General features: G+C 42.6%; 1 protein-coding gene across 7 annotated transcripts in view; it reads right to left on the bottom strand.

Annotated features, from left to right (window-relative positions):
- GBF1 (golgi brefeldin A resistant guanine nucleotide exchange factor 1) overlaps positions 1 to 12460 on the bottom strand; it is a 420074-nt gene that overhangs the window by 180640 nt on the left and 226974 nt on the right. For all 7 annotated transcript variants that reach the window (XM_034435246.3, XM_087872320.1, XM_087872323.1 and 4 more), the window contains one exon: positions 5996 to 6119. In XM_034435246.3, the coding sequence (XP_034291137.1) occupies positions 5996 to 6119 (124 nt within the window). The remainder of the gene's footprint in view (positions 1 to 5995; positions 6120 to 12460) is intronic.

Below are 12460 nucleotides of genomic sequence, written 5' to 3'. Positions count from 1 at the left end.
TATATTCCATTTCCCCTTCTCTCCTTCCTAGTTCGTTGGCAAGCTGAAAAGCGATAATGGTTGCAACAGCAAAAGCACATTTCAATCTTGAAAATATGTTTATGCATGTATTTATTTAATCAAATTTATAAGGCTGCCCATCTCACAAATAATGGCTCTGGACAACGTGCAACAATATCTAAAACTATAAATATATAAAAAGTTATTAAAAATATAAAACAAACAGTATTAAAATATAAAAACCAAGGCACAGGAGAAGGTGAATATTAATTATGATGGAGTCATCTTATATCAGTGATGGCTAACCTTTTCCAGACCGAGTGCCCAAAGTGTACCTGAACCCCCAAAATGCAATGGCGCATGCCCCCTGCACATGTGCCCCGGCCCTGCGCATGTGTGCACTGCATGCCACCTCTGGCACGCGTGACATAGGTTCGTCATCATGGTCTTAGATCCAGATGACTTAAGGGACATAGCATGCATGCCTTATCTGCAAGATGTAATGGAAGTGGTACATGCAATTGGGGAGAGACAATCCCTCAAATACCTCAGTGCCATAAAGGGATTTAATGGTCAAACCAGTGCCTTGAATTGGAGCCAGAAGCATCCTGGCAACTGATGTAACTTGTGGAGCAAAACTCCTCCCCAGGCATCCATTCTGGATCTGCAACAAAGCTGGCATCCAACTTTGAGCAACTCTGTCCCCTAATAGATTCTGAGCAAATTGCTTTGCCCACCCCTGTAAGAGATTCTCCAAGCCCCCTCTATTCTGGGGGGCTCTTGTGACTTAAAACAGAGTCACAGGGCAGTTATTTGCAAAAGTTATAAGGGCAGAGAAGTAGTGACACTCTGATAAAATGCTGAGGATGAAGAGGAATTTCATCTTTTAAAGTGACAATGAACCAAAGCATACCTCCAAATCAACAAAAGAATGGCTTCATCAGAAGAATATCAATGTTTTACAATGGCCTAGCCCCATGATGGCGAACCTATGGCACGCAGAGCCATTTCTCCGGGCACAAGCCGTCGCCCGTTACTCTTCTGGGTTCCGGCGTGCCGGCCAGCTGGTCTTCACACGTGGCGAAGCGCCAGAAACCAGAAGAGCAGCCACCCGGTGTGATGCTCTGTAGGCCATGCTCCAAATGTAGGCCATGATTTCCTCTGTAGGCCATGCTCCAAAAAATAACAGGGCAAAGACAAACATTCAATTAACATTTATTGATTATAAATTAATAATTATCTGTAAAATAATGTAACTTTTTGTAAAGTTAATAGTTCCCCATCCATATGTACACATTCTCACAAAAACCACTCTGGAGTACAGTTCAAGAGAATGCAGAAGTTCAAGTTCAGCAAATTTAAGACTTATTTAAAATTCCACTCAGTCCATACAATGCTATTATATTGAGGATAGATACATTTAGCCAAAGTTACAAATTGGAATAGAAACTGGGGAAAACCTGTTTTTTCTATTTAAAACCAAGAAACTGGATGATAGTCATGTGTGCTAAGATGCAAGGATAAAGGAATATAATTAGATTTGCAGCAATTTTATTCAATTGATTTCTATGTTTTTACTTCCAGATAAATATAGAGAAAACTTCCAGTCTCATCCACCTCTTTTTATTACTTGCAATGTTTGCAGCAGACATCCTCACATTTATGTCTCTTGTACATTTGTTTACTTTCAATAATACTTTGTCTTATTTCAGAAAATATACCATTTTGACCTACCTCCACTGACTCCATACACACTTAATTTTAGGGAAGAAAAATTTAGTGTTACTTTTGAGTAAATATCATACCCAATCCCAATTCAGACCATTTTATTTATTTATTTATTATTTATTTATTATTCAAATTTCTATACCGCCCTTCTCCTTTCGGACTCAGGGCGGTGAACAGCCAAAATAAAAACATCTATACATAACATCACAGTTAAAAATAAATTAAAAATAATTTATAAATTTGGCCCGTAATTTAAAACTTGTCAATTTAAAATCAATATTAAAATTTTAAAACTAACCCTAAAATCAAGACAGACCGGCTAACTGAAAAAAATAAGTTTTTAGGGCCCGACGAAAAGTCCGGAGGTCGGAGATCACTCGTATCTCTGGGGGTAGATTGTTCCAAAGGGTAGGTGCCACCACAGAGAAGGCTTTCCTCCTGGGGGTCGCCAGCCGGCATTGTCTGGCCGACGGCACCCTGAAGAGGCCCTCTCTGTGGGAGCGAACCGGCCGATGGGAGGCTATTGGTGGCAGAAGGCGGTCCCGTAAGTACCCTGGCCCTAAGCCATGGAGCGCTTTAAAGGTGATCACCAACACCTTGAAGCGCACCTGGAAGTCCACCGGAAGCCAATGCAGCTCGCGCAGGAGAGGAGTCACATGGGAGCGCCCCGTCGCTCCCATAATCCCCAGCGCGGCCGCATTCTGCACCAGTTGGAGCCTCCGGGTGTACCCCAAGGGGAGCCCCATGTAGAGAGCATTACAATAGTCCAGACGAGAAGTGACGAGTGCTTGAGTGACCGTGCGTAGGGAGTCCCGGTCCAGAAAGGGGTGCAACTGGCTTATCAGGCAAACCTGACAAAAAGCCCCCCTGGCCACGGCTGTCATATGCCCTTCTAAAGACAGCCGCGCATCCAGGAGGACACCCAAGTTGCGGGCCCTCTCCGTGGGGGCCAATGATTCGCCCCCAATAACCAGCGATGGCGTCAGCTGGCTATACTGGGACGCCGGCAGCCACAGCCACTCGGTCTTGGAAGGGTTGAGTCGAAGTCTGTTTCTCCCCATCCAGACCCGCACGGCCTCCAGGCACTGGGACATCACTTCCAAGGCATCATTGGGATGGTCTGGGGTGGAAATGTACAGCTGAGTATCATCAGCGTACTGATGGAACTCCACCCCAAAACCACGGATGATCTCACCCAGCGGCTTCACATAAATGTTGAACAGGAGGGGTGAGAGGACCGACCCTTGCGGCACCCCACAAACAAGGTGCCTTGGGGTCGACCGCTGCCCCCGTCAACACGGATTGCGACCGGTCGGAGAGATAGGAGGAGAAGCACCGCAAAACGGTGCCCCCCACTCCCAGTCCCTCCAGCCGGCGCAACAAGATACCATGGTCGACGGTATCAAAAGCCGCTGAGAGGTCTAATAGGACCAGGATAGAGGAATAACCCCTATCCCGAGCCCTCCAGAGATCATCAACCAATGCGACCAATGCCGTTTCCGTGCTGTACCCAGGTCTGAAGCCGGACTGGAGCGGATCCAGATAGACAGCTTCATCCAGGTACTGGGGAAGCTGTCGCGCCACCACACTCTCAACAACCTTCGCAATAAAGCGAAGGTTGGAGACTGGACGATAGTTAGCCAAAACAGCCGGATCCAGTGATGGCTTCTTGAGGAGAGGCCTCACCACCGCCTCTTTCAAGGCGGTCGGTAGGACACCCTTGCTCAAAGAAGCGTTGATAATCCCCTGGAGCCAGCCTCGTGTAACCTCCCGGGAAGCCAGCACCAATCAGGAGGAACACGGGTCCAATAAACATGTGGTTGCGTTCAGCTGTCCCAAGATCCTGTCCACGTCCTCGGGAGCCACAGGATCAAACTCCTCCCAGATAACACTCTCAAGGCCTGCCTCAGTCATCTCGTCTGAACTAAGCCAGTCGGCGGCCAAGTCTTCCCGAATCTGAGTTATTTTATCATCCAGATACTGTACAAAATCCTCAGTTCGGCCCTGCAAGGGGTCCTCCCGTGCTCCCAGATGGAGGAGGGAGCGGGTCACCCTAAACTGGGCGGCTGGGCGGTTATCTGATGACGCGATAAGAGTGGCAAAATAACTAGATTTCGCCGCTTTTATCGCCACTAGGTAGGTCTTAATATGGGACCTTACCAGTGTCAAGTCAGACTCGGAACGACTGGCCCTCCAACCGCTCTCTAGGCGTCTTTTCCGGCGCTTCATCTCTCTCAGCTCCTCGGAGAACCAAGGAGCTAAGTGAGTTCGGTGCCGGGTCAGAGGCCGCAAAGGCACGACCCGGTCCAAAGCCCCGGCAGCCGCCCTATCCCAGGCGGCCACCAGGTCATCTGCCGAGTCATGAGCTAGAGTCTCAGGAAATGGCCCAAGCTCCAGCTGGAACCTATCGGGGTCCATCAGGCGCCTGGGGCGGAACCACCTGGTCGGCTCCGCCTCTCTGCAACGGGGTACGGCGGTCACAAAGTCAAGTCGAAGGAGCGAGTGGTCAGACCATGACAAAGGTTCAATATCTACATCCCCTATATCGAGGCCACTCAACCGCTGACCAGAGATAAAAACCAAGTCCAGAGTGTGTCCCCCCATATGAGTAGGGCCGTGAATTACTTGGGTCAGGTCCATGGCCATCATGGAAGCCATGAACTCCCGAGCTACCTCAGATGTTTCACCGATGGATGGCAGGTTGAAATCCCCCATGACTACAAGTCTGGGGGTATCAGCCGCCACCTCGGCTATAACATTGAGGAGTTCGGGCAGGGTCGTTGCCACATGGCAGAGAGCCAGGTACGTGATCAACAGACCCATCTGCACCCCGCGACCCCACTTCACAAAAAGGGACTCACATCCGGCTATCTGAGGTACAGTGGTCTCCCTCGGATCAAGACCTTCTCTTAGAATGACCGCCACCCCCCCCCGCCCCTGCCCTGAGCTCTCGGCTGATGAAATGCACGGAAGCCTGATGGGCACATCTCCACGAGGGGAACTCCCCCCTCATGGCCCAGGTCTCCGTGATACCTGCCAGGTCCGCTCCCCCCTCCTGAATAAGATCACAAATGAGGGAGGCTTTATTTACTACGGACCTGGCATTACACAACATCAGCCGGAAACTCGGGCCCTGAGACTCTGAGCAGCCTGGGGAACGGGAAGAGCTAAGGGGACCGGGGCACGCAATCGCTCGGAGATAGCGAGCACGTGCCCCCACCACATGATATGGCCCCCTGCTCCCACCATACCTGCCCCTCCCACTCAGCGTATTAATAGAGAAGCCCTCACTAGAGGGCCTTCTAACAGTCCCCTTTCCCCCAGAGTCCGCACCCTCTATGGCACCATTAATAGCAGCCGGACTGGTCTCCAACCCCGTGGGTTTTCCTCCAAACCCACGTAACCTCCCCCCCCTCAAACCCCTTAAAAGTCTATTTAAAAAAGTCTTTAAAAAACACCTCAATCCCCTTTTTGCAACATGCCACTTCTCGGGGTCCCAAGATCCGCCATTAAGGTGGGCCCTTGATAACATAGAGGGCCAGGCCTGCGAGAGGGGGGAATCTCGCAGCACAAGAAGCTTTGCCCTAGAATACATTTTAACACTAGAGTGATAATACAAGTTTGGCCTAGACATGGCCTAGGGGTCTATAATGATGTTTCAAATGTCCAGGAAGCAAGACTAAGTTAATCGGAAGAGTCACCATTATCCTCTTACGGTAATGGGTAGGAGTCCTCACGTTCAGTCCAGCTGAGGGAACTATCCAACCACCCTCTCACAGTGGTTGGCCATCCTAATCAAGGCAAGATGGAAAAAGTCAGAAAAAGTCCAAAGCCACCCTCTCACGGTGGTTTGGCCCTCCTGGCCCTGGAAAGATGAATCCCATCTGCGGCGAACATAGTCTGAAGCTGGCTCCATTATCATGTGAGTGTTGTCCCAGTTTCTACCATTATATTATTTGTACTTCATTTTATCATTTACTATCTTGCTGTCAGTTTGGGATATTTTTCAAATAGAAAATTAACATAGAATTGTAAGTTATAGTCCAATTTGTTTGATTTTTGCTATGTTTGGGTAATAAATCATAGTTGATATATGAATTCAGCCACTGCCACCCACACAAAAAAATTAAGTGAATATAACCTAACCAAAATCAGTTATTTTTTTCCACAATGATGAAAGTAAGCATAGAAAAAAGAATTCTTCATTCCAATTCCATTACTTAATACACTATTTAAGAACAAAGATATAGGGCAATTCAAAACATACATGCCAATGTTCTGTAAAGGCTTCCAATAGCCTGTGAATCACAGGAGCTTCTCCTGGCAAACGAAAGGCTTCTAGGTAGAGTCTTAAAGCTTCATCTAGTCGTAAACCTTGGAAATGGAAAGTCCTGAAAAGAAAAGACAAAATCAAGATAAGTACGCAGAACAAAAGAACTATTAGACTATTACATCACAAAATCATTACAAATAGCCCTTATAACTGGTTGTTTATCAATTGTTTGTAGTCTCAATGGGTTCTGAAAGGTACTTTATGATCTGTAAAGCACTTCTGACTGTGCCGGGAGGGGTGATTTTTTTCCCATTAGGGTTAAAAAAATCTGAAATAATATAGAGAATTTTTAAAATATAAATTATGATAGTTTATAAAGATTAATCAGTAAACAGAAGTATATACTATTCCCCACAGAAAAGAGAAGCAGAGATGGTTAAATTATTTTATCCAAAGAAGAATATATTTAATGTTTTTCTATTTGGAAATTGCTTCCGGATTTTCTGCTTGCAATGGGGAAAAAATGAAACTTTGATTTTGGTTTTGCTGATTAGATAGGTGTCAGGCCTGGAACAGAGGAGGGACTGTAGGGAACTGGGGAGATATATAGTCATAACAACATTCCTTTCTCTAAGAGTCAAGGTCACTCTGCCCTGCACCTGGAGGGGTGTTGCTGGGAGGCATCTCCAGTTGGGATGGTGAATTGATTGGAATATGTGATGGACATGTGGATGAAGGAGAAGGGACTTTCTTTTGGGTGGGAAAAACCTGGAGGCTTTCAGATTCGGGTTTTCCCAGATGTGCCAATATGACATCGCTAATAAAATGGAAATTTGAAGAATGTCTAACCTCAGAGTCTTCTTTCATTACGGGTGTTACTTGGAACCCTGACAATAGCTTTGTTGCTATAGAAATGGCTAAGTATATACTGTTGTGTAAAAGTAAAAACTTCTTGTTGTAATATTGTTAACTTCTTGTCATGCCCTAGCAGATAATTTATGTACGGTATATATTGTTAGTATATATTGTATATGTGTGGATATCAATTTGTAATTGATTTTATTGGGGTGTTTTTAAATTGTGGGCCGAAATTATTTAATATCTTTTTAAATTGTTTTGAATTTTGTATGCTATGTTTTACCTTGGCTGTTCACCGCCCTGAGTCCTGCCGGAGAAGGGCGGTATAAAAATCAAATCAAATCAAATCAAATCAAATCAGATAGATAGATAGATAGATAGATAGATAGATAGATAGATAGATAGATAGATAGAGATAGAGATAGAGATAGAGATAGAGATAGAGATAGAGATAGAGATAGAGATAGAGATAGAGACAGAGACAGAGACAGAGACAGAGATAGAGATGGTAATGAGTATGAAATACTATTTGCTGGACGACAATACACCATAAGGAAAGATAGGAGAATTTGTGCATGAGGTGTTAAGCAGGATAATTTATACATACTAGGAAAGGAAAAGAATGATTGTACACAAACACTTACAAATACTCCCACGGATGAAAATTCTGTACATTTACTATACAGGAGATTAGATCATACAAACTTCAGAACACTGCATAGATGCCAGACCTAACTGAAGAACTATGCAATATGTATTTAGATTGTATTGTTTGTAAAGAGTCAAAGGCCAAGGAGTATCCTGTGAGTAAGAAAAGTTCAAGGCAAACAGAGTCTTGCAATTAGTGCACGCTGATTTGATTGGTCCTATGGCACCCTCACTAGGAGGAGCTAGGTATGCACTAGTAATAGTGGATGATTATACTAGTTTTGCTATGTGCTAAAAAGCAAGACAGAGGTACTGCAAATGTTCAGGCAATGGGTAAACCTTGTAGAGTGCAGATATGGTGGTATAGTATGCCAGCTGCAAACAGACAGCAGAACAGAGTTCATGTCAGATAAGTTCCAAAGGTGTCTGAGGAGTTTAGGCATAAGGCATAGACATACAAATCTGTACTTGCCAGCAAAAAACGAGTGGTTGAAAGAAGGAATGGCGTAATACAAACTATGAAAGACTCACTGCTAGCAGGAATGGGTAGAATGTACTGGGGGGGAGCCATGAAAACAGCCAACTATTTGATAAACAGAGTATGGAGTGTTGCTATGAATGAAACTCCATATTTCCTGTTATATGGAAGAAAACCTTCATTGGCTCACCTAAGAATATTTGGTAGTTATGCCTGGGTGTATAGTGTCAAAAGCACCAGAAGAAAAGGACAGAAAAAGCCCAGGAAACTTAGGTTTATTGGATATGAGCCAGGTTCCAAAGGTTATAGATTCACAGATGGAATCAGAAAGGTGGTAATTTCATGATCTGCTAGTTTTGCAGAACAAAATCCACATCCCATACACACAGCATTGCTGGTGAGATTTAGATTTATCTGTATTTGAGGGTGAAGGTTTGTTCTCCAAGCTTGTGGGTTGGTTTCCGAACATTTCATTACCAAGCTAGATAACATATTCAATGGAGTTTAGGGGATGTCAATGTCAGTGATCTTCTGTTTATAAGGGCTTCAGGTGTGGGTGTGTTAAGTGAGGGTCTTGTGATGGGTCAGCTGTGGGTCTTGTGATAAGGAGATTACATCAAGTCAGGATCATTGGGAGGTGAACTGCTGGGTTGCATGGGTTGGTTGAGGATTGGTGCTGTCTCTGGTTGGCTATGTGGTTGATTTGGATTCTGAGGGGTTTGTAGGCAGGTTGTGGGTCAATGTGTCTGTTGATGGAATTGTCTGTGGAGTGCCAGGCTTCAATGAACTCACAAGAGTGGCGGGTGGTAGCGTGGCTGATTTGTATTGCTCCAATTGAACTGGTGCTGTTTGGTGTCGGTTGAAAAGTTCGGAAACCAACCCACAAGCTCAGAGAATGAACCTTTACCGCCATCCTACACACAAGCTATGTTATGGTCACCAGCAACTCAACACTGCTTATTCTGTATCTGGATTTTTATTATACGTATTTCTATTTTTTCAGTTTCACCTATCCTATTCCTTTAATAAAGCATCCAGATTTACACATGCAATCTATTTTATTGGAGGATAGGTGGGTTAGCTGCATGTCAAGGGGCACACACAGTAACATGTAGTGAAGACAAAACACTTCTACTGTGTTAAGGAGAGTTGGAAGTTGATACTTTTTCTCCCCTTTTCCCTCTTTTTTCCATATTATATCTTATTTTCTTTTTCCTTCCCCCTCCAGTTTTCTATTAATTTTTAAAATTTCTCTTTGTATTTTGATAAACTAATAAAATGTATTGTTTTTAAAAAGAAGGCTAATTGAGATGACTTTGGAACAAGGAGTTGGTGTATCCGAACCAAAACAGAGAAGCTGGAAATCACTATGGAAACTGTCAGGGTTCCGAGTAATGCATCCACCAAAATCACGACGAGGCAGGTCGATTCCTCAAGGAAAATGTTTATTGGACACACCATATCGGCACAGCTAATGAAAACCAACTCTAAAGGTTCCCGTGGTTTTTCCCCTAATTAAAAGAGCAAATATTCCCTCCCCAAGTGTCACCAATCACATTGTCCAATGAAGGTAGCTGGGAGGCTGCTTGGTCACTCCTCCGCCATCTGCTGGATGATCTTGGTTCCCACAGGAAAACTTTGTTTTAACGGGTAGCCAGTCTATCTGCTTCCCCCCTCCCTTCCCCCTTTCAAAGTTCATGGCAACTATGAGGCAGGAGAAAAATGGCTCCAGCCAGGTCAGCTTCAGAGTTCACAGAAACTACTTTTGAAACTTCTGGACTTAAATCTTCCAGGATTTTATATCTTTAATTGACTGTTGAAACTTTTTGCTTCCAAAATTAAAGACTGCCTAAATGGTATTTTGATCTTGCTATGAGGAGGGTGAGGAATAGTTCTGATTTTACTTGCTTCTGATTGGACCAGTTGTGTGAGCTGATTGGACCAGTTGTGTGAGCTGTTAAACAAAGAGGCACAGACTATGTTCTTTTCTGTAGCTCATGTTACAGTGGTAGTGTTTGACCACACGAGGGAGCCAAAAGACTGTAGTATTGCTAATTCTTTTTAAATCTCCAGCAGTATTATTCAACCCATTGGATTTAACGTTATAAACGTACAAGTCTAAAATTTTAAACTGTAAAATCAAAACTTTAGTTACAATTTTACAAGATGGCTACGCGCAAGAGAATGGAGAATCTGGAAAGAATATTAGGAAATGCAAAATCTTTAAGACCTTTTTGGGATAAATATACAGCTAAAACAGGGGTGAAATGTTCCCGGTTCAGACTGGATCGCCCTATCCAGTAGCGATGGAGACGGGTGGTTCAGAGAACTGGTAGCAAAAATCCCTACCCCCCCACCCATGCCCAGCTCAGCCACACAATCATCAGAGGTTTTTTTTTTTTTACTTTTAAAAGCATTTTTTCTACAACCTCTTCGGCCGAAAAAATGCTTTTAAAATTTTTTTAAAAAGCCTCTAATGATCGCGCGGCTCAGCTGGGATTGTCAAAGGCTTTTAAAATCATTTTTTCTACAACCTCTTCAGAGTGAAGAGGTTGTAAAAAAAATGCTTTCAAAAGGCTCTGACGATCCCAGCTGAGTTGCCTGATCGGCAGAGGCTTTTTTTCTTTTAAATGCCTCTGACGATCAGGCAACTCAGCTTGGATCGTCAGAAGCATTTAAAAGAAAAAAAGCCTCTGCTGATCAGGCAACTCAGCTGGGATCATCAGAGCCTTTTGAAAGCATTTTTTAACAACCTCTTCGAAGAGGTTGTAGAAAAAATGTTTTTAAAAGTAAAATAAAAAATGGCCACGCCCACCCAGTTACATTACCTCCCCCCCACCAAACCACGCCCACAGAACCGGTAGTAACAAATTTTAGATTTCACCACTGAGCTAAAACATATGAACAGGCAATAAAATCAAAGCTTGATATGCTTTCAAAGGAACTTCGTGAGGAGATACAACATTCAAATAGAGATGTTAAACAGGTGAAGGATAGTGTGGATCTTATGGAGCATAAACTGGAGAAGAAAGATGTTTTGTATGATTTGGGCAAAAGATTGCTTTTGGAAACAACAATTTCAATTAAGATTTCGACCAATTTCTGAATTGTCTGAAGAGGATATTAGATTAAGTATGATTTTTTTTCCCTCCATCTTTAGATAAAATAGCCAGTTCCTGTATGAACATTTCAGCCGCATCTTCTTCTTGGTGTCAACCTTTTGAGGTTGATCTACTTCTAATTTCTTGTCTGTATCCAGCTGGGTCCAAAATTAGTTTATGTCTGTTCAATAAATCCTTGGCTTTTTCTATAGAATTCAGATTAAGTATGATTAAAGCCTTGATTAATTAATTAATTAACTTTGGGGGGAAGATCCTTGACCTTGAAATAGACAAAGTATACAGAGTAAACTCCAGATTTGCTACTAAAAGAAAACTACCAACGGATGTCTTAGTTCATTTTGTAAAAACAACGAGAGACCATATTCTCGATTGCCATTTCAAATCCAAACTAAGAATGGAAAACCTGCATATAATTGTTTTGAAGGAAATTTCTGTCAGAATTTTGAGATAAAGGAAAGCCTGTTCTTCTTACTGATATTCTGAAGAAGAAAAAGAATTCCCTTCCATTGGGATAAACTTGAAGGAATGATACTCATTTATCAAGAGCAAAGATTCAGACTGAATTCTATAGAAAAAGCCAAGGATTTATTGAACAGACATAAACTAATTTTGGACCCAGCTGGATACAGACAAGAAATTAGAGGTAGATCAACCTCAAAAGGTTGACACCAAGAAGATGATGCGGCTGAAATGTTCATACAGGAACTGGCTATTTTATCTAAAGATGGAGATTAAGTCTATTACATGGAATATTATTGGGGCAAATGCCCATCTAAGCATAAAAAAACTATTTCATTACCAGAGGAAAATCAATTTTGATATAACTTGCCTTCAAGAAACACATATCAAGAAACAAGATAAGAAATATTTAATAAATAAATAATATGGGGAGGAATTTATATCTGCCAGTTTAAAAAAAAGATCAATTGAGTCATATTATATATAAAACCCAATTAAAACCTGTTATTTCGATTAGATGAACATGGTAGATTTGTAGTAGTGGAAATTGAACTTAACTGAATAAAATCAATAGTAGTTGGATTCTATGTGCCAAATGATGATAAAAGTATTTTTTTAACGTCTTATGGATCAATTACTACCCTTTTTATATGAATATTGGCCTATGCTAGGGGTTTGGAATGGGATTAAATCCTCCCAGGGTAAATTACCAAACACTTTTTTTTGAGATGATGGACAATTTACCATTAATTGATTCATGGAGGCAAAAATATCGCTCTGCTATAGAATATACCTTTTTTTCAGAAAGACATAAATCTTTTTCAAGGATTGATATGATACGGACTTCTAAAAACCTTGTAAATAAGATACTAAAAGTTGACATTTTACCTAAAT

The sequence above is a fragment of the Pantherophis guttatus genome, chromosome 6 (assembly GCF_059756535.1).
Source record: "Pantherophis guttatus breed Tessera chromosome 6, ASM5975653v1, whole genome shotgun sequence".
Taxonomy (NCBI): Eukaryota; Metazoa; Chordata; class Lepidosauria; order Squamata; family Colubridae; genus Pantherophis; species Pantherophis guttatus.
The sequence above is the reverse complement of the archived record's forward strand: the minus strand, read 5'-3'. Positions and strand labels throughout refer to the sequence as shown.